At 38.8% G+C, this 23,361-nt stretch overlaps 1 protein-coding gene across 1 annotated transcript; it reads left to right on the forward strand.

The window, feature by feature from the left end:
* The first annotated feature begins 8,506 nt into the window (after positions 1-8,506).
* Positions 8,507-18,490, forward strand: LOC137013934 (tripartite motif-containing protein 16-like). The gene is made up of 6 exons (XM_067377985.1): positions 8,507-9,128; positions 9,992-10,087; positions 10,174-10,407; positions 12,824-12,983; positions 13,130-13,177; positions 17,284-18,490. Exons 1-6 carry the CDS (start codon positions 8,559-8,561, stop codon positions 17,802-17,804), a joined length of 1,629 nt encoding a protein of 542 aa, XP_067234086.1. The 5' UTR covers positions 8,507-8,558; the 3' UTR covers positions 17,805-18,490.
* The last annotated feature ends 4,871 nt before the right edge of the window (positions 18,491-23,361 follow it).

A 23,361-nucleotide genomic window follows, 5' to 3' on the forward strand; every position in this document is an offset into this window, starting at 1 on the left:
TTACTTAATTCTGATTGCATCTGAGGAGAGCAGTTAAACAATTAAATGCTTTTATTCACAGTATCATATGTTAGTAGGTTTTTTTTTTTTTTTTTTTTTTTTTAAGGTAGTTAAAATAAAACCATAATAAAATATAAATATTGGTGGAAAAACTAATTAAACAAAGGCCCGGTTTCATAAACAGGGCTTAGACTAAGTGAGGATTAGGCCTTATTTCAGTTAAGACATTTAAGTAGCTTTCATAAACATACCCTAGAAAAAAAAAAAAAAAAAAAAAAAAAATACTGGTATGGATCTTGAGACAAAACAATGGCTCTGACATATTTTAAGACATGTCAGTGCAAATTCCTTTCAGTTTAAACAGCTCAAACATGCATTTTAGCCTAGGACTAGCTTAAGCCTTGTCTGTGAAACCGGGGGAAAAATTAGTAATGTTGCTTTGGCAGCTAACTGGAATGTTTAAGTTGAAGCACTAAAATTACTAAGTGGAAATAATTAAAAAATGAAACTCTTGATCAGAATTTCCAAGCAGAGTCTAGTTGTACAGACATGCAGTGGAGCTGCAGAACAATTGCATGCCAGTCATTCTTAAACTGGGATTAGACGTGAGATATCTTTCCTTTCATTGAAAACCTTTATTGTAAATGTGCATCTTTTTTTTTTTTTTTTTTTTTTTCGAAAACTTCCTCCATCAGGTCCTTAAAAAGGGCAGTTGCAGTGATCAGAGATGAAACCTCAGTCATGAGCATCATGTCTGCCTTTGCTCTGCTCTCATCCCTGCTGCTGCTGGTGTCCACAGCCACTGCCTCTCACTTCTATGGAGGCTCGATGAGCTTCAGCTCAAGAAAGAATCCTGATGGATCCTATAAGGTGAGACCTTAATTTACAACCATGAACAGGTGGTTTTGAAATTAGGTGTACTTTTATGTGCAAGGGGATTTTTGTATTTTTCAACTTTTGTATATTAATTTATAAACTGTCACATTAAAATATTATAATTTCAGTAACACTCAACTGCAGTGAGAGGCTACTGAAAATATATGCCGATATGCTGCTGTGAGTAAGACATAGTGCTGGACCTCTGAAGCGTACTGCAAACTGTAACCGAATGCAACCAGCCATTTAAATGTGTGATCAACAAGTACATTGGCTGCAGATGTGAAATATACCAATTAGCTTGTGCCATTTAACAAATACAACATCTGATTTTAATCATTTATTAGTAAATGTTGAAATAAACATTAACAAAGATTAATAAATATTATAAAAGTATTGTTAATTCTTAGTTCATGTTAACTAAAGTAGTTAACTACACTGTAGAAAAGAATTGTTGGTTTAACTTTAAAAAAAGTAAGTTACCTGGTTGCTTTAAAATTTTGAGTTCATTGAAACAGAAACTCAAAATATTATGTTATCTGAACATGAATTATCTTTGTTGATTTGAAAATGAAAAAATGTTATAACAAATCATGAAAATCATTTTTACAGTATAATGTTAACTAATGAAACATTATTGTAAAGTGTTACCATAATTGAAAAAGCTTTCATAATAGTAATAATTATTATAATGATTTTTCAAATGCCTTTTATGTGTAGATTTTTATTATTTAATCATTGTCTACCTGGACCCAGACTTAAAATCTTAAAATATGAAAAGCGTTATCATTAAAAATTTAAAATAATGTAATATAATAATATAATATAATAATTACTTTATATTATGATCACTTTGGAAAATATCATATAATATTTTAAGTGTGTGCCACTTTAAATTAGTCTGTAATTTTGTCAAATTAAGCCAAATGTGTGAAAATAATATATATTTTGTGTATTTAGGATACATTAAATAGTAGTCATGAAATTAGCCAAAGCAAGACAAAGTAATCTGCAATTTTATTCCAAAATGTTTATGAAAATAGCATTCTAGAACCATTAAAGATGTTGAGAAGTTGCTTACAACTGTTTTAATTCAGGTGGATATCCGCTTCAAGGAGGCCTATCATAGCTGTTATTCGTATGATAACTGGTCTTGTGGGTCTGGAAACTGTGGCAGTAAAAGTTATGTGATGGGTAAAGTGGACAGCAGCTCTAATGGTGGCGGCTGGTGCCAGACTGAGGGAGTCATGAAGAGAACCGTCCCCAACAACAACCCATTTCGGTTGCAGTAAGCACTTATGCAGAGGAATAAGACTAATCTGATACACCATTATCTAATAGCACTGAAAATAGTATAAAACTAAATTATTACAAAAGAAAAAAAATAAGTCTATGCTTGTGTCAACAGCCAAAGTAGTTGCTGCTGGATCTATAACACAGTCACAACTGTTGGAAACTGGGAACTTCTCACACATATTGACCTTGGAGTGAGATCTGACACCTCTCAGCCCAACAGATCTCCAGTCGCCACCATACTTCCCATTGTCAGGTAAAATCAGTTTGTCTTCACATAAAGGTTTTTTTGTCTTCTATTTTTTTTTTTTAATGTCCACTTTTTTCAATAAAGTAACTACAATTGTAACTTATTTTCAGTCTTCTTCTTGAGGAAATATACAACCTCAATTCAGACTTTGTGTCACGTTATGTTAGCTTGCACAAATCAGAATCACTTTCAAAAGTCTTATAATAGAAACAAGACAACAATTAAGAGAATAACCAAGGCTTATCTCACCTACACCATTAGAATGTTCAACATTCAAAATTTAACCAATATATCACAATAATGTCATTGTAATTATTATTTGTCTTTTTTTTATTATTTGTATAGGCTATTGTATATTCCCTATAATTTTATTTTATTATTTTATTTTATCATTTAACCTATTATTTTTTTATTATTGTTATTATGATCCAGTAAAAGTCACCTTAGGACCAGTTGTAAATTATTTTCAACAATATTTTAGTGTAAATGTGTCTTAAGTGTGTCCAAGTACTTCCTGAACTCTGTGTACTAAATTATAAATAAAAGTCAAACTCATTTCAAGATGACTGTTTTTGGATTGTTTCTAGAGTCCCTCAGAACTGCCCCAGGAACTACAATCTGTTGTCCTGTGATCCAGATCATGATCAGGTCAGGTGTAGATATGGAGTTTTCAGTGCAAATGAGTGTGGAATGTGCAACCAACCTGCAGGATTTACTTTGGATCAGGTGAGAATAAGCAAGGAACAATGTACAACAATGTGTGAGAGAGTTGATCGTTATACAAAAATAAGAAGTGTTTTCTTTCATTCTTCCAGATGTTCTCAGCTGACATGCTCTCAGTATCATTCACTGTTCAAATCTTTCTTGTTCCCAGAGCTCTTGTACTCTGTCATATGGCAACTCTTCAACACGTGGTGTTTATGCATTTGAGTTTGTCATGGAAGACTATCCCAACCAGAACATCACTCTAAACTACACTGCCATGGCTGCAGCGGTCAGAACCCCGTTTTTCAATGCATCCTCCAATCCACCATTGAGCAAAATACCACTCCAGTTCGCTTTAGAAGGTATCGTTTAGTGCTGAAATCAGTCTTTGGTTACACTTCATTTTAAGGTGACATAGTCACACTGTACTTACTCAAATAAGTACTGAGTAATATTAAAGGGTACCTATTATGATTCTTTTTACAATATGTAAAATAAGTCTCTGTTGTTCCCAGAATGTGTCTGTGAAGTTTCAGCTCAAAATACCCCACAGATCATTTATTATAGCTTGTCAAATTTGCCCCTATTTAAGTGTGAGCGCATTTTTGTGTGTTCCCTTAAATGCAAATGAGCTGCACCTCCCAGCCCCCTTTCCAGAAGAGGGCGGAGCTTTAACAGCTCATGCTTCGGTTGCTCAACAACAACAAAGCTGGAGAATCTCACGCAGCCAAAATGAGGATTGTCAGTAACGGTGTTCAGCCTTACATTGTTCAAACCGGAGTCGGACACTGATGGAAAAACTCAGGAAAAAGTTACAACTTTTAGAATGAAACTGGATGTTTCTGAATGGTTAGTGGATAAATGTATGTGGTTGCTGTGGAGTTGATTCAACTCATCCACTAGCATGTGTCGTCATGTCAATCTTTTGTGCAAATCCAGCGTTGAATTGACCCTCATTTATGAAGCAGTCTGGTGTAAAATGACAGCATGGCAACAACTCTCTACTACAACAACTCTTCCTTTTTTCTAAAGCAGCCAAACTTGGCCTCACCCTGTTTATTGCGTGTTCCTAGGGCCAGGGATTATGTGAATTTTAAGGTTAGTGATGTCACAAACCCGGGAAGAAGCTTGTTGTAGTCCCTATACCAGCTGTTTGTTGTAGTCCTTAAAAAGCAATTTCTGTCACAGAAAATATCTCCTTTGCATTGAACTTTGAGCGTTGTAACTTTGCAGATGTTGTTTATGCCCAGACAGCAACATTACACACTATATAAAGTTAAAAAAAATTGAAATCATAATCAAAGACCCCTTTAATTAACTACATGTACTTACTATAGAGTTATGGTTAAGGTTAGGGTTTGGTTTAGGGTTAGTTACTTGTAATTATGCATAACTTACTGTTATTACTAGTGTAAGTACAAGTAGTAAATGTGTAATTATGTCACCTTAAAATAAAGTGTTACCCGGTCTTTTAATTGTGATGCTCTGCCACAACCTTCATGTTATGTTTTGGGTTTAGTGGAGGCTCCTGCACCATCTTGCATTGAGGGTGAATATCTACCTCGATTCATCCACCCAACACCTCATCATGGAGAACACCTACAGGCTCGTGTCAATCAAGAGCTAGAGATCAGAGTAAAGGCTACAGCAACCTACTCAAGGTATGAAGGAAATGTCTAATAGTCTGATCACAGTGAACACCTTCCTCTGAGCGCCGATAAGTCGATGCTAGATCTTCATACTTCCTTCTGAGCTCAAACTAGATTTTCAAATTAACATGCCCTGGTCAGCAAGACCAATGTGTTGTGACTGGTCAAGCACTTCAAGTGTGTTGACCACAAGTTTCAAAACACTACTAACTCAACCAGGCCCTGCCCCTTTATTTCGTGTATGCTTTGGAGCGGGAATTATTTAAATGAGGAATATTGTGATGTGTTTGCTCCCAGCAGAAAACTAAAGACAATGGAGGTGTTTCAGGGAGTTTAGAAACAGTGCGCACTGATATAGAGAATAACTTCCGCTGGAGGGACTTTATTTGCAGACCTTTTTCATGCTCAAAAAGCTACATGACACACTAAAGAAAGTTGAAAATTAAAAAATAGGACCACTTTAATATATGGACACTGCTAATTTGTGTACATTTGAATATTGTTGTGGACAGTGAGGGGACTTGGAGTCAAAAAGGTTAAGAAACACTGATCTAAATCTTCACTATAACTTCAAAAACAGGATCATTTAGTTTCAGTTTCTAAACTGATACATGTGCATCTAATTGGATTTTTCCCCCGATTGTCCAGCATCACTGATGTGGTCTTTAGTGGACCTCTGAACAGCACAAAGGAGACCACTACCACTGGAGAGTACGTGATCAACTGGACTCCAACATCAGAGAATTTTGGCCAACACTTTCCAATTTGTTTCGCTGCTGAGGGCCAATATGGGTATGATTACACAGTTAGATTACTTCAATCAAAATGTGCCATATGAAATGAAGCTAATTAATCTTCTTAATATTTTAGGTCTAGGAACTATCAGTCTGAGATGAGGTGTGTTATTGTTGTGGTAGAGGCTGAAGGTATTTTGAGCTTTAATTGAAATTCTACTTGATATTTGACTTTAATTCTTCATACTCATGTAGTGTCCTTGAAGCAAAAGAAAGTTCAAACATCTACATACTTAGCATTGTTCTTTTTTTTTCAAGGTCCAAGAGCACACGTAACTTGCTCTAGAGACACAATGACGGTGTCGATAGAAAGAGCCACTATTGCAGGAATCCATGGAGATCACTTGCGGCTGAACAACAATGCTTCCTGTTTAGTTTATTCTAACAGCACGCATGTGTTTACAACTTTCTCTCTAAATGGATGCGGTACTCAAGTCGAAGTAAGGACTTCTATGAGTTTCAATAGATATAAATAATAATACCCTTTTTCCACTGTATCTAAACTACTTTTATACTTGTTTCTTTGAAGGAGACTGAGGAACATCTCCTCTTCAAGAACACAATTGTTACTTTCGATAATCCAAACCTCATCATAACCAGGAAAAATGAAATTGAAATTGAAGTAATGTGCAAGTACCAGAAAAAGAGCAGTATCACCACAATGTTTGATGCTCACAGGCCAGCTGTCAACTTCACTGAGAGAGGCTTCGGTTCATTCAGCTATCAGTTTGAGTTTTATCAGTCTGGCAGTTTCATAAACATGAGAAGCCCCAACACCTATCCACTGGAGTATGACGTGGGACAGACCATCTACATGGAGATCGCACCTGTCAATTTAGTGCAAAACACTGAGGTCTTCCTCGAGTCCTGCGTAGCTACACCCTTCGATAATCCCAATTATCCCATCTCTTATCCCATCATCACAAATGGGTAGGACTCTAGAAACATCATACAAAAAAAAGCTTTATGTTTCATTTAATGTTGTTTCAGTTTAAATCGGTCAGGTTTATGTGTGCACAGGAATCACTGAGTTTGATTCACCTACATGGTCATTAATATACTTGTATATTACTCTTAGTATTTCTGCAATGAAAAAGTATTTTGTCAGTATACTGTTCTTTTTTTAAGAAAGTACAGTAATGTAAATGTCAAATTAAATGCTTTGACAGCAGTGCCATTCTCAGACAAATTAATTTAAATCCAATTTGTCAATGTATTCCAGATGCACGGTGGATGAAACTGTTAACATCTACACAAGTCACGATCCCAATGTCAAGTTCAGTATGGAGGCCTTCAAATTTATTGGACAATATGACCAGGTAAGGATGGACAAAAAAACGCTGAAGAATGACAGAAATGCTATATTTTTTTGGAACAATTAATGTGTGTGTTTTTTTTTTAAATTGTCTCTCTTTTCCTCTCTAGGTGTTCATCAGCTGCTCCATTATCATATGTCAAGCCAACAATCCCAACACTCGCTGCGCTCAGGGATGCACCAATGGCACGGTCGTTGCACCATCCTCGCACGTTCACAAAAGAGAAGCTACCATCCAGACCGGAAGTCACTTCATTTCCCAGGGACCCCTGCGGCTGAAGAGGAGCGCATCACTTACTGGTACGTCCTAATTTTACCATGGTAATTTACACAGATTGCGCAATCAAAAAGTAAGGCGTTTTAAATGCTAATGTCCCTTATTTGCTTCCAGAGGCCATCAGTCCAAGCTTGAACCTGAACCTTGTTTTCGTCGCTGGATGTGTCGTAGCAGTAGTGGCCATGGTGTGTGGAATGATGGTCTACAAATCCAGGGGATCAAAGATCAACTACAAACTTGTGAAATCAGATGAGATTTGATCGGATCAGTTTGAACTGCGAACTAGTTAATCAACACAGTTTGAACTAGTTAATCAACATATTTTGGTGGTGTGTATTTCTGTGGTTTCTGCAAAAGATTTTTTTTATATGTTTGGTTTGGTAATATTATAAGATGGTAATATTCTGTCTTCATAAATGTAACTGCTGTTTCTAGACACATTTATGTTCTGCTGAAAACCCTGCATAAGATATAAAGTGTGGTTGAGGGATGGATTATATACTGTAATATTTCACTGTTTAATAAATGCCTTTGTGCTCCAAGTTTGTTAAAAATGTTCCATATCAGCCACTGCTTTCTGTTTACATGTATTCTAAGGTTTACTTTTCACAATTAAATCTCTATAACAATTGAACAGCCTAAGTATCATGAGTCTTGACTGTAACAAAGCCTAAGTGTACAGTACCTGTCTTTTAAAAGAGTCATAATTAAACTACTTGACAAATAACTGCTTACATGGCAAAATAATTTTAGACTTTGCAAAGCTTTAGGCTAAACATTTTCTGAATATTTGAAGTTAGCACAACGCCACACAATTTTCACACAAGCATTGTTAGTTTTCAGATGTTTTTTTCCCCCGTCTTACTGTTTCACGCTTAAGCAGTACCTTGTGGTCTGTGGTATTAATACTTGTAGCACCTTGAAAAGGCTTTACAGTGTACCCTTACTCCAGATTAAAATAAAGTAATAAAGTTTAAAGAAAAATGTGGTTTATCAGAAAAAAGTACATATTCTTATTACACATTCTTATATATAACAATAACATGTTATATATATAATACAATAAATAATGTGCGTGTGTGTGTGTGTGTGTGTGTGTGTGTGTGTGTGTGTGTGTGTGTGTGTGTGTGTGTGTTATATTGTTTTTTTTTTCTGGTCTTGTAAATGTTTTTTGCACAATTTTGGACTAGGGGATCACAAAAGATAAACACCATTTCACTTTTTGACACAATTGACCGTTATTAACATCATGCCTCATCACACTGCTTTACAGACACACCTATTTTGCACACGTCTCTCCAACACAGAACCAGGAAACATGAATCACATGATTTCAGGTAAAGAGAGACTGGTGTAGTTGAGCTGTTGTGTGTTTGTGTCTCTGTATTCATGCAGTAAAATGGCAGAAGACAGAATTTCTCAGGATGCGTTCAGGTGTCCAGTGTGTCTGGATCTCCTGAAGGATCCAGTGACCATTCCCTGTGGACACAGTTACTGTACGAGCTGTATTACAGTCTGCTGGGATCAGGAGGATCAGAAGAGAGTCTACAGCTGCCCTCAATGCAGACAGACCTTCAGTCCAAGACCTGCTTTAGCTAAAAACACCGTGCTGACTGAAGTGGTGGAGAAGTTGAAGAAGCGTAAACTTCCTGCTGACTGTTACGCTGGAGCTGGAGATGTGCAGTGTGACGTCTGTACTGGAAGAAAATACAAAGCCATCAAGTCCTGTCTGGTGTGTCTGAACTCTTACTGTCAGAATCATCTTGATCAGCATGAGAGTTTCTTTAAAGTAAAGAGACACAAAGTGACTGATGCCACTGGACGACTGCAGGAGATGATCTGCTCAAAACATGATAAACTCCTTGAGGTTTTCTGCCTCACTGATCAAAAGTGTATATGTGTGTTGTGTATGGATGAACATAAAAACCATGACACTGTATCAGCTGCAGCACAGAGGACAAAGAAACAGGTATGAACTTCCCATTATGCTCATTTTACAGGTTCATAATTTTGTTTATGGAGTCTACTAGAATACGTTTATATCATTTAATGTCTGTTTACACCCTCTGTCTGAATACTGTTTTAGTTTCCGTTTCTATAAAACCCTCTTTTCAAAAATCGCAGTCTGCTCTGATTGGTCAGCTGGCCCTAGTCTGTTGTGATTGGTGTACTGCTTAGAGTGTGTTGGAAATGTAACATGCTTTACCGTAAACGGTGATGAGGAGGTGGAGGGGTGCTGGAAGAATAGCCGCTGGGATGGCGCAATGACTTCTGCTTATATACGCTCAGAATTTTGATCGGCAGGATTGAATGATTATGACCTACCTTTGTAACTTCATTTATAACATCTGACCTGCATTGAACTGCATGGTTCAGAAAGCAATCATTATAAAATTGGTGAGAACACAACAAAATATTGAGGTTGTATACAAAAGGTTTTACATTCAGGGAGGTAAAAACAGTGTCTCTTGAACATGACGACAACACACTACTAACACAACTCAACCAGGCCTCACCCCCTTTATTTTGTGAATGCCTTGGGAGGGAATTAATTCATTGAGGGATATTGTAACATGTTCTTTCCCAGAAGAAAACAATGGAGGTGGACTACAATGGACTACAATGGAGGTGTCAAACAGTGACACTGATATAGCTAATATAACTCCTGCTGGAGGGACTTTGTAACTTTGTGTCCATATATTGAAAGTCAATAGGGTCCAATACAATGTAAGATCTTTAATCTCTCAATCTCATCACTTCACTTCAATGATACTGGATATCTATTTGTTTGATGATTTATGTGATGATTTCTGTCATTGGTTTGTCCTTTAGCACAAGCTGAAGAAGATGCAGAGGTCATTCCAGCAGAAGATCCAGCAGAGAGAGAAAGATCTTCAGCAGGTGAAAAAGGCTGTGGAATCTCGTAAGGTGAGTCTGAAGAAGAAGCAAGGGTAGAGAAGTCTCTGTCAGGACTCACTGAAGCCACTGTGTGATTGTGATGTGTGTCCTAACAGCGCTCTGCACAGGCAGCAGTAGAGGACAGCGAGAAAATCTTCACTGAGTTCATCCGCTCCATTGAGAGAAGGCGCTCTGAGGAGACACAGCGGATCAGAGATCAGGAACAGACTGTAGTGAGTCCAGCTGAAGGACGACTGAAGCGACTGGAGAAGGAGATCAATGATCTCAGGAGGAGAAATGATGAGCTTGAGCAGCTTTCACACACACAGGATCACGTCCATTTCCTGCAGGTAACAGAGATCTAGAAGAACAGGATCATAGTCGACTTGAGCAAGGGACTCACAGAGAAACATTTCTTGAGAGCAGAATGAGCCATCAACGATCTGTATTCGGTTATTACATGGTGGTGATCAGAATTATTGGCACCCTTGGTAAATATGATCAAAGATGACTATAAAAATAAATCTGCATTGTCTATCCTTTTGATCCTTAATTCATAAAATTAGCAAAAATCGAATCTTTCATTGAAGGAAAAGAATTGAAAGTGGGGGGGAAATCAAATTATGAAATAAATAGTTTTCTCCAAAACAGGTTGGCCACAATTATTGGCACCCTTTTATTCAGTACTTTTTGCAACCTCCTTTTGCCAAGGTAACAGTTCTGAGTTTTCTCCTATAATGCCTGACGAGTTTGGAGAACACCTGACGAGATCAGAGACCATTCCTTCATACGGAATCTCTCTAGATCATTCAGATTCCCAGTTCCCTGTTGGTGCTTCTTCTCTTAAGTTCACTTCACTCATTTTCTTTAGGGTTCAGGTCAGGGGACCATGGCAGAAGCGTCATTTTGGGCTCAGTGACACATTTATGTGTTGGTTTTGATGTTTGTTTTGGATCATTGTCCTGATGGAAGCTCCAACCATGGCCCATTATTGGATTTCTAGCAGAAGCGGCCAGGGTTTGATTTTTTTTTTATCTGTTGGTATTTCATAGAATCCATAAAGCCATGTATCTGAACAAGATGTCCAGGACCTCCAGCAGAAAAATAGGCCCACAACATTAAAGATCTAACAGTATATTTAACCGTGGGCATGGGGCACTTTTTATCCATGTGTGCACCAAACCCATCTGGTGGGTTTGCTGCCAAAAAGCTCTTTTTTTAGTTTCATCTGACCATATGTCTAACAACATATTCAGTTGTTAGACAGCATATTCCAGTCTTGCCTAACAACTGAATATGCTGGATATTGATTCTGGATGAGAGTAGAGGATTTTTTAGCAACTTGTGGTGATGTAGATGCTGTTTGATCATTTTTTTAGGCTTTCTGAGACTCAAGACTCAACTAATCTCTGCAATTCTTCAGCTGTGATCCTTGGAGAGTCTTTGGCCACTCAAACCTTCCATTTTTAACATCTTTAGTTGATTGGAACTTCTTAATTGTTGCCCTGATATTGGAAATGGGGATTTTCAATGCATAAGCTATTTTCTTAAAGCCACTTTCTATTTTGTGAAGCTCAACAATCTTTTGCTATACATCAGAACTATATTCTTTGTTTTTTCTCATTGTGATGAATGATTAAGGGAATTTGGCCTTTGTGTTTCCTCATGTTTGTACTCCTGTGGAACAGGAAGTCATGGCTGGACAATTTCATGTTCATGATCACCCTGGTGTGAAAAAAAAAATGTAAATATGAATGGGAATATACTTCAGAGATATTTTACTCATAAATATTCTAGGGGTGCCAATAATTGTGGCCAACGTGTTTTGAAGAAAAACATTTATTTCATAATGTGATCCCCCCCCCCCCACACACACACACACACACACACTTTCAATTCTTTTCCTTCAATGAAAGATTAGATTTTTGCTAATGTTATGAATAAAAGATTAAAAGGATAAACAATGCAGATTTATTTTTATAGTCAACTTTGATCATATTTACCAAGGGTGCCAATAATTCTGATCACCACTGTATAATCATCAGTCAGACTCTCATCTGATCATCTTCTTTTGAAAGAGATGCACTTACAAATGCATTTCAGCTCTAGAAATATCTTAGGAAACATTTTTCTGAAAGATATATTGAGCTTCCCAAATGCAACAGTTCAGAACTTCACTAATATTTAAACTTATTTTTACAACAATGTGAAATCCATGAACTTGAAGGTGCCAGTTTCACCCAGTTAGATTTCCCATCATCTATTTACTCAGATCATTTTTGAACCGGCTAAAACCTATAATAATTTACATAATTATTTGCCGATAACACTTAATTAATTTTACAAGTCCTCAAAAAGGAAGTGAGGCTGCATTTTAGCAATGCTTCAGCTTATTTAGACCACAAAACCTGACCCTGGGAATCATGTCATAAGAGTCAGAGTTGCCTTTGAACTGGTTTTCCTGAATCTACTCAACCCTGTCATGTGACTCCATTGTTGCACTTGATCTGTTACATTTATGTTATTGCCAGATGTTTGATCATCCAAGTGATTTCCTAGAAAGTTCACATAGAGTGTAAGTGGCAAGCACAAAAACTTATAACTGTAACATGATATAATGAATATGAGAATAATTAAGGTGATGCTGTGAATGTGCTGGATTGAGGAGAGTAATTGAAGATCAACAAGAGACACGCAAATCTGACAGAAGTGCAGGTTATTGGCTGAAGTGTGGAAGTGATGAGCTTTGATTTCTGTTTTCTGTAGAGTTTCCAGTCTCTCTCAGCTCCTCCTGAATCTACAGATGTAAATGATGAGCCCTTCAATCCTTACTCCTCTTTTGATGGTGTGAGAGGATCTGTCCGTCAGCTGAAATACAAACTGGAGGATTTCTGCAAAAAGGAGCTCAAGAAGATCTCTGACAGAGGTAAAGTCCTGGAGATTCATCTGCTCTCAGAAATGAGCCTCCATCATCTCATATCATGTAGAACAACAGAAATGTCTTACAAGGATGCAGGGATAATTTTCTCTTGACATGATAATCACACTCTTCATGTTTGTTGATTTCCACAGTCACTTTCACCAACATTGTTCCCAGGACAAGGTACGACTTCCTACAATGTAAGTCACTAAGAAAAAAAGCAGAAATCTCACTGAGTGTACAATGGTGATCAGAATTATGAAATAAATGTTTTTCTTTAAAACATGTTGGCCACAATTATTGGCACCCCTAGAATATATTTGAGTAAAATATCTCTGAAGTACAGGTGCTGGTCATATAATCAGAATATCATCAAAAAGTTTATTTATTTCACTAATTCCATTCAAAAAGTGAAACTTGTGTGTATTATATTCATTCATTACACACAGACTGATATATTTCAAATGTTTATTTCTTTTAATTTTGATGATTATAACCGACAACTAAGGAAAATCCCAAATTCAGTATCTCAGAATATTAGAATATTACTTAAGACCAATACAAAGAAAGGATTTTTAGAAATATTGGCCAAATGAAAAGTATGAACATGAAAAGAATGAGCACGTACAGCACTCAATACTTAGTTGAGGCTCCTTTTGCCTGAATTACTGCAGCAATGCAGCGTGGCATGGAGTCGATCAGTCTGTGGCACTGCTCAGGTGTTATGAGAGCCCAGGTTGCTCTGATAGTGGCCTTCAGCTCTTCTGCATTGTTGGGTCTGGCATATCGCATCTTCCTCTTCACAATACCCCATAGATTTTCTATGGGGTTAAGGTCAGGCGAGTTTGCTGGCCAATTAAGAACAGGGATACCATGGTCCTTAAACCAGGTACTGGTAGCTTTGGTACTGTGTGCAGGTGCCAAGTCCTGTTGGAAAATGAAATCTGCATCTCCATAAAGCTGGTCAGCAGCAGGAAGCATGAAGTGCTCTAAAACCTACTGGTATACGGCTACATTGACCTTGGACCTCAGAAAACACAGTGGACCAACACCAGCAGATGACATGGCACCCCAAACCATCACTGACTGTGAAACCTTTACACTGGACCTCAAGCAACGTGAATTTTGTGCCTCTCCTCTCTTCCTCCAGACTCTGGGACCCTGATTTCCAAAGGAAATTCAAAATTTACTTTCATCAGAGAACATAACTTTGAACCACTCAGCAGCAGTCCAGTCCTTTTTGTCTTTAGCCCAGGCGAGACGCTTCTGACGCTGTCTGTTGTTCAAGAGTGGCTTGACACAAGGAATGCGACAGCTGAAAGCCATGTCTTGCATACGTCTGTGCGTAGTGGTTCTTGAAGCACTGACTCCAGCTGCAGTTCACTCTTTGTGAATCTCCCCCACATTTTATCCCTATTACTTGTACACTTTTTTTCTACCACATCTTTTCCTTCCCTTCGCCTCTCTATTAATGTGCTTGGACACAGATCTCTGTGAACAGCCAGCCTATTTTGCAATGACCTTTTGTGTCTTGCCTTCCTTGTGCAAGGTGTCAATGGTCGTCTTTTGGACAACTGTCAAGTCAGCAGTTTTCCCCATGATTGTGTAGCCTACAGAACTAGACTGAGAGACCATTTAAAGGCCTTTGCAGGTGTTTTGAGTTAATTAGCTGATTAGAGTATGGCACCAGGTGACTTCAATATTGAACCTTTTCACAATATTCTAATTTTCTGAGATACTGAATTTGGGATTTTCCTTAGTTGTCAGTTATATTCATCAAAATGAAAAGAAATAAACATTTGAAATATATCAGTCTGTGTGTAATGAATGAATATAATATACACAAGTTTTACTTTTTGAATGGAATTAGTGAAATAAATCAACTTTTCGATAATATTCTAATTATATGACCAGCACCTGTATATTCCCATTCATATTTACATTATTTTAGCACACCGGGGTCATCATGAACATGAAATTGTCCAGCCATGACTTCCTGTTCCACAGGAGTACAAACATGAGGAAACACAAAGGCCAAATTCCCTTAATCATTCATCACAATGAGAAAAACCAAAGAATATAGTTCTGATGTGCAGCAAAAGATTGTTGAGCTTCACAAAATAGAAAGTGGCTGTAAGAAAATAGCTAAAGCATTGAAAATCCCCATTTCCAATATCAGGGCAATAATTAAGAAGTTACAATCAACTAAAGATGTTAAAAATATGCCTGGAAGAGGACGTGTGTCTAAATCGTCCTAATGCGTGGTGAGAAGGAAAGTTTGAGTGGCCAAAGACTCTCCAAGGATCACAGCTGAAGAATTGCAGAGATTAGTTGAATCTTGAGTCTTAGAAAGCTTAAAAAAAATTATCAAACAGCATCTACATCACCACAAGTTGCTCGGGAGGGTTTCAAGAAAAATCCTCTGCTCTCATCCAGAATCAATCTCCTGCATTTTCAGTTGTTAGGCAAGACAGGAACTTCAAATGGGACTGACTTCTAAGGTCAGATGAAACCAAAACAAGAGCTTTTTGGCAGCAAACCCACCAGATGGGTTTGGTGCACACATGGATAAAAAGTGCCCCATGCCCACGATTAAATATACTGTTGGATCTTTAATGTTGTGGGCCTATTTTTCTGCTGGAGGTCCTGGACATCTTGTTCAGATACATGGCTTTATGGATTCTATGAAATACCAACAGATGAAAAAAATCAAACCCTGGCCGCTTCTGCTAGAAATACAATAATGGGCCATGGTTGGAGCTTCCATCAGGACAATGATCCAAAACAAACATCAAAACCAACACAAAAATGTGTCACTGAGCCCAAAATAAAGCTTTTGCCATGGTCCCCTGACCTGAACCCTAAAGAAAATGAGTGAAGTGAACTGAAGAGAAGAAGCACCAACAGGGAGCTGGGAATCTGAATGATCTAGAGAGATTCTGTATGAAGGAATGGTCTCTGATCTCGTCAGGTGTTCTCCAAACTCGTCAGGCATTATAGGAGAAAACTCAGAGCTGTTACCTTGGCAAAAGGAGGTTGCAAAAATTACTGAATAAAAGGGTGCCAATAATTGTGGCCAATGTGTTTTGGAGAAAACTATTTATTTCATAATTTGATTTCCCCCCCACTTTCAATTCTTTTCCTTCAATGAAAGATTATAATTTTTATGAATTAAAGATCAAAAGGATAAACAATGCAGATTTATTTTTATAGTCATCTTTGATCATATTTACCAAGGGTGCCAATAATTCTGATCACCACTGTATTCATGTTCTTCCTGTAGAAGGTGAAAAAAAACATGACATAAGAGTTTTATAGTTGATCATGTAAATGATGATTTGCACAGGGTATCTGGTAAACTGTAACTGAGACATTGATGATATATTGAACATTGACTGCATTTATTTGATCAAAATACAGTAATATTTTGAAATATCCCTAAGATTTTAAAGAACCATTTTCTACTTGAAAATATTTAAAATGTAAAATAAAAATGTGGAATGCGTGGAAGCATTTTTTATTTTATTTTATTATTATTTTTTTTTATCCAGAATATTTGATGAATGGAAAGATTTAAATAGAAATATGAAATGAAAAATAGAAATGTGAGTTATTTTAAATTATTTATAATAGAAATGCTTATTAACATTATAAATGTATTTACTGTCATTTAAAAAATTTTACTGCATATTTGAAAAGCGGCAAAGAAAACATAATATATCATAAAAGCAAGATTTGAATTGAATAAACTCATGACTTTAACAAAGATGTAAATCAGGACATCACTGAACTAGGGATTCAACACATTCTTTAAAAACAGGATATCTTCTAAAACTGAGGGATAAATATGATTATTTTTCACTGAATGCCAAATAAAAACAGTCATCCAAGATTTAGATGAATTTTCAAGAGTTTCCGGAAAGGAAGAACAAACTGAAATCTATTCTGTAAAAATTCAACAGTGAATTTATCCTGAACAGGATTTTGTAACAAGCCTCTTTAACCTTTGGGGCAACAGAAGGCTTAAGATCGGCATTAAAACTCAACAACAATAGGCCAACAATCATTGTAAATGAATTTATTACACTTATTGATGAATCAATTCCTAATGGATCCTTGCTGAAATAAAGTATCAGTTTTTTATCTGAATGGTGTAATATAATTATAGGCCTAATTATAACAAACAGAATGATAACCAACATTAATATTCAGGAAATACAATTAGAAGACATTTTATTTGAGGAGGGGAGGGGAATATCAGACAGATCAGTAATTCCTGATTCTGATGTGTTTTTATCTCCATCAGATTACCATCAGCTCACTCTGGATCTGAACACAGCACATAAATACCTGCGTCTGACTGAGGAGAACAGAGTCATTACTGTCACTAGCACAGTCCAGCCATATCCTGATCATCCACACAGATTTGAAGTGTGTCAGGTGTTGTGTAGAGAGAGTGTGTGTGGACGCTGTTACTGGGAGATTGAGTGGAGTGGGCATCATGGTGTGTATATATCAGTGTCATATAAGGGCATCAGCAGGAAGGGAAAGGGTAATGAGTGTTGGTTTGGACGTAATAATCAGTCATGGAGTTTGCTCTGCTCTTTCTCCAATACCTCATTCAGACACAATGACTTGGAGACTAAACTCCCTGTAGAGTCCACCAGCAGTAGAATAGGAGTGTATGTGGATTACAGTGCAGGAACTCTGTCCTTCTACAGCGTCTCTGACACAATGAGCCTCATCCACACAGTCCAGACCACATTCACTCAGCCGCTCTATCCTGGGTTTAGGGTTAATATTGGATCATCAGTGAATCTGTGTTGATGAATCAGATTATACTAGAGAGATTCTACCCATAATGCTTTTAGCTGCAAGATACATCAGTAACAATGAGATGTTAGAGTCTCTTATTTTCTCTTCGTTACATTAATACTACAGCTGAACTAATACTGTCAGAAAAATAGTCGGTCAAAATACAGTGGTGATCAGAATTATTATTTCTCCAAACTCGTCAGACATTATAGGAGAAAACTCAGAACTGTTACCTTGGCAAAAGGAGGTTGGAAAAAGTACTGAATAAAAGGGTGCCAATAATTGTGGCCAATGTGTTTTGGAGAAAACCATTTATTTCATAATTAGATTTTCCCCCCACTTTCAATTCTTTTCCTTCAATGAAAGATTCGATTTTTGCTAATTTTATGAATTAAAGATCAAAAGGATAAACAATGCAGATTTATTTTTATAGTCATCTTTGATCATATTTACCAAGGGTACCAATAATTCTGATCACCACTGTAAATGTCTGTAATGAATCCTCATCGAGACGATAAGATCAGTGTGTGTTTGTGAGTCACGCTGAGTGACGGTGTGTATCTGTTCTTCTCTCAAGCTCTATTTGTGTTGATGGAATCACACACAGGATTCAATAAAATGTTATTCAATAAAATAAATTGTCATGTAAAATGTATTGATAAATGTAAAATACACTGCTCAAAAAAAAAAAATAAATAAAGGAACATTTTTTAAGAGAATAGCATCAAGTCAATTAAACTCCTGGGATATTGATCTGGTCAGCTGAATAGCAGAGGGGGTTGTTCATCAGTTTCAGCTGCTTTGTGTTAACTAAATTAACAACAGTTGCACTAGATGGTCAAAAATGAGATGACCCCCAAACAGGAATGGATTTACAGGTGGAGGCCACTGACATTTCTTTCCCTACTCATCTCTTTTCAGACTGTTTTTCACTAGTTTTGCATTTGGCTATGGTCGGTGTCACTACTGGTAGCATGAGACAATACCTGGACCCTACAGAGGTTGCACAGGCAGTCCAACTCCTCCAGGATGGCACATCAATACGTGCCATTGCCAGAAGGTTTGCTGTGTCTCCCAGCACAGTCTCAAAAGCATGGAGGAGATTCCAGGAGACAGACAGTTACTCTAGGAGAGCTAGACAGGGCCACAAAAGGTCCTTAACCCATCAGCAGGACTGGTATCTGCTCCCTTGTGCAAGGAGGAACAGGTTGAGCACTGCCTGAATGTCACTGACCAAACAATCGGAAACAGACTTCATGAGGGTGGCCTGAGGGCCTGACGTCCTTTAGTGGACCCTGTGCTCACTGCCGGCACCGAGGTGCTTTATTGGCATTTGCCATTAAACACCATATTTTGCAGGTCCGCCACTGGCGCCATGTGCTTTTCACAGATGAGAGCAGGTTCACCCTGAGCACATGTGACAGATGTGAAAGGGTCTGGAGAAGCCGTGGAGAACGTTATGCTGCCTGTAACATCGTTCGGCATGACCAGTTTGGTCATGGGTCAGTGATGGTCTGGGAAGGCATATCCATGGAGGGACACACAGACCTCTACAAGCTAGACAATGGCAACCTGACTGCCATTAGGTATTGGGATGAAATCCTTGGACCCATTGTCAGACCCTATGCTGGTGCAGTGGGTCCTAAGTTCCTCCTGGTGCACAGCAATGCCCGGCCTCATGTGGCGAGAGTATGCAGGCAGTTCCTGGAGAATGAAGGAATAGATACCATTGCATGGCCCCCACGCTCTCCTGACCTAATTCCAGTAGAACATCTCTGGGATATTATGTTTCGGTACATCCGACACCACCAGGTTACACCTCAGACTGTCCAGGAGCTCAGTGATGTCCTGATCCAGATCTGGGAGGAAATACCCCAGGACACCATCCGTCATCTCATTGCTGTCAGGCACATATTTAGACCACTTAACTTAGTGATTGCTATCAGGATGTAAAGACAACCAGATTCATGAATGGCTCGACACAAACCCTACAGGCCATAGCTTTCTTCTGCCTACGCATACATTTGCGTGCAGTGGAATTAGTTTATCATACTAAATATCTTCTGCCCTCAGCTTGCGTTTTTCTTATTTTGCTTTGGCAGCGAGCTAAACAAAGGCTCAGTAAAGGACGCAGACGGAAATCAGAGTCAAACTCTCTTTACTGAAGACCAATTTGTGAAACTGTAACACAAATGAACACAGATATTGAAAAAATGCTAACTTTACAAAGCTACAGTTACTTCACATAGCTCCAAACAGTATGTAAGATACATATGAATCGCCTTTACATAATTTAGAACATAACAATGGTGAGATGAATAAACAATCTAGGATCAAATTATGTGCCTTTAGTTACATTCAGCATTTTACATGTAAATAGTTCTAAAAGATACACACAACTTATCAAAAATCAACAATCATATGTTACTGCATAGATTAAGCTTTTAAACTTACAGATTGTGCCTTTTCAAGAGCAAAACAACAAGGATGGACGTGGATGCACCTCTATGCTCTGCACCATGAGCTCTGAAAATCCAATATGGCTGCTGTATTACTAAAATGACAGTTCTTAAAGGCACCACTAGGTGTCAGTATGTACAAAGTAAATTAAAATATTACCAGGGCCAGGACACTCCCCGCCTGACATCAATAGATGTCACACTAGACTTACGGAACAGTAATTAAATGTCAACATCGTACAGTCAAGATTGTTAGGCTACCAATCTAACTTGGTTCCTTGGAAACCAAAAGAACAACCTCTGTGACTGGTCTCAGGAAGAACCTTTGATCACCTTTCTTTATGATTTTTACTTCAACCTTTCTAACTTTGCCGTCTTCACTTGGGTAGGTTTTAGTTATGATCCCAACTGGCCAGTCATTTCTTTTCTCCTGGGCATCTTTCAGAAGCACAACGTCTCCATTCTGTAGGTTTGGCTTAGCTGTACGCCACTTGCGACGTCCTTGAAGTCCACTCAAATATTCATTCTTCCATCTTCCCCAGAAGACATTGGCTAAATACTGAACACGGCGCCACAGAGCTCTGCATAGATCGTTATTTTCAATTTGGCCAGGTGGTACTGGTGGGGCCCCAACTTTTTGCATGAGCAACATTGCCTGCGTTAGTATCATCGGTTGTTCTGGATCAGTGGAGACTGCAGTTAAGGGACGAGCATTCACAATTGCACTCACTTCTGCCATGAATGTTACCAAAACTTCATGTGTGAGCCTAGCAGGGCTATGTTGCAGGAGCATGGCATCAAGAATACGTCGGGCAACTCCAATCATGCGCTCCCAGGACCCTGCCATATGTGAAGCATGTGGAGGATTGAACTGCCAACAACATTGGTTATCCGATAGGTAAGCTTGGATGTTTGTGTTTTGGCAACCTCGCTTATCAATTTGTAGCTCTTTGCAGGCTCTCACAAAGTTGGTTCCACAATCAGACCTCAGGATCTTAGCGGGGCCTCTGATGGCAAAGAAACGCCGCAGGGAATTGATAAAACATGAGGCACTCATAGACTCGATCACTTCTATGTGAATCGCTCGTGTGGTCATGCAAGTAAATATGACTGCCCATCTTTTAGCTTCTGCTTGGCATCCTCGTGTTTTTCTGGCTGCGACTGGCCATGGACCAAAGACATCCAGACCCACAAATGTAAATGGTGGGTCTATGTGTAATCTGTCGGCTGGTAAATCTGCCATGATCTGCTGCTCTTGCTTGCCTCTCAGCTTGCGACAGGTGACACAGTTAAAAATGGAGCTGCTAACTGATCTCTTACCTCCAACAATCCAGTAGCCACTTGCCCTGATGGCACCTTCTGTGAGATGACGGCCTTGGTGACACACTTTCTCGTGGAAGTGTCGAATCAAAAGCTGGGTAACATGACATTTACCAGGTATGAGAGCTGGATTCAGTTCTTCAGATGGTAGCTGAGCTCTCCCTAGCCGACCTCCTACTCTGAGACACCCTTCTGTGTCAATGAATGGACAGAGTTTGTTGAGAGGACTTGACCTTTGCACAGATTGACCTTGTTCTAGGCGTTTAAAGTCATCTCTGTAGACTTCTCTCTGGACAGTTTGAATGATCGTAGCTTTAGCCTGTTTTAGCTGCTCTTCCTCCTTATGCTTGTTGCAAATGTGCCATCCGTGACAGACATTTCCTGTACCGGACTTGAAAGATTTGGCTATGTGTTGCAGTCGTGCTACAGCCTTTAACAGGGAACTCCATCTGGAGAATCTTTGAAACCTTGCACTTCCAAGGTTTCTTTGTGACAGACTAGTAACACAGGTAACACACTCAGGACGAAGCTCTGCATCCGTTTCAGGACTGACGAGGGTTTAAGGCCTTTTATCAAGTTCGTCTTGTCTTGTGTGAAGGAGAAATGGAGGCCCTGTAAGCCAATATGATGAAGTCAGTTGCTCAGGGGGAAGGCCTCTGCTAGCAGCATCAGCTGGATTAAGATGAGTGGGCACAAAGTTCCACTGATGCGGTTGTGTAGAATGTCTAATGCGCTGCACTCGGTTGTGAACGTAAACATAGAAATGCCTTGTCTCATTGAAGATGTATCCAAGCACTACCTTGGAGTCAGTGTAGAATCTCAAATCATCCAGTGTTGTATCCAGCTGTTCTTGAAGCATCTCTGCTACTTCCACTGCCAGTACAGCCGCACATAACTCAAGTCGAGGGACAGTGACATCTGGCTTTGGGGCAAGTTTTGCTCTGCCGAAGAGAAAACCAACTTCACTAAAACCATCTGCGTCAGTAACTTTCAGGTAAGCTACTGTACCTACAGCCTTAGTGGAAGCATCGCAAAAAATGATGACCTCTTTCTTGTGTGCAGTAGATAATGAAGTAGAGGAAAACATTCTTGGGATTTTCAGCCCTTGCACATGTTTGAGGGAATCTTTCCATTTTTGCCATCGCTCCTGTTTCTCTTCAGGCAGAATAACATCCCAATCATCTGCATTTCCAGAGATGTCTCTTAGGATGGAGCGTCCCTCGATGCTTACAGGTACTATAAATCCTAGAGGATCGTACAAGCTGTTGATGGTAGAGAGCACTCCTCGCTTAGTGTAAGGTTTGTCACTGATGGAAACTTGAAACACAAATGTATCTGTTGACAAGTCCCAGCACAATCCTAAGCTTCGTTGAATGGCTGGTGAGTTTACCCCAAGATCAAGGCCCTGCAACGTAGTCGCTAAATCTTCATTCGGAAAGGCTCTCATGACGACGTGGCTGTTGGACGAGATTTTGTGAAGGCGGAGGTTGGATCGTGCTAGCATCTGTTGAGCTCTGCTCAATACATCAACGGCCTCCGCTTCCGAACTGAACGATTTCAGCCCGTCGTCTACATAGAAATGCCGCTCAATGAAGAGCCTTGCATCACTTCCATACTCCTGTTCTCCCTCTACAGCTGTTCTCTTGAGCCCGTATACAGCTACCGATGGAGAGGGACAATTGCCAAAAACGTGGACCCTCATGCGGTACTCCACTATGTCTCCATCAAGGTTGTGATCCTGAAACCACAAGAAGCGCAGGTAATCTCGATGTTCTTCTTTGACCAGAAAG

Source organism: Chanodichthys erythropterus, chromosome 23 (genome assembly GCF_024489055.1).
Source record: "Chanodichthys erythropterus isolate Z2021 chromosome 23, ASM2448905v1, whole genome shotgun sequence".
Taxonomy (NCBI): Eukaryota; Metazoa; Chordata; class Actinopteri; order Cypriniformes; family Xenocyprididae; genus Chanodichthys; species Chanodichthys erythropterus.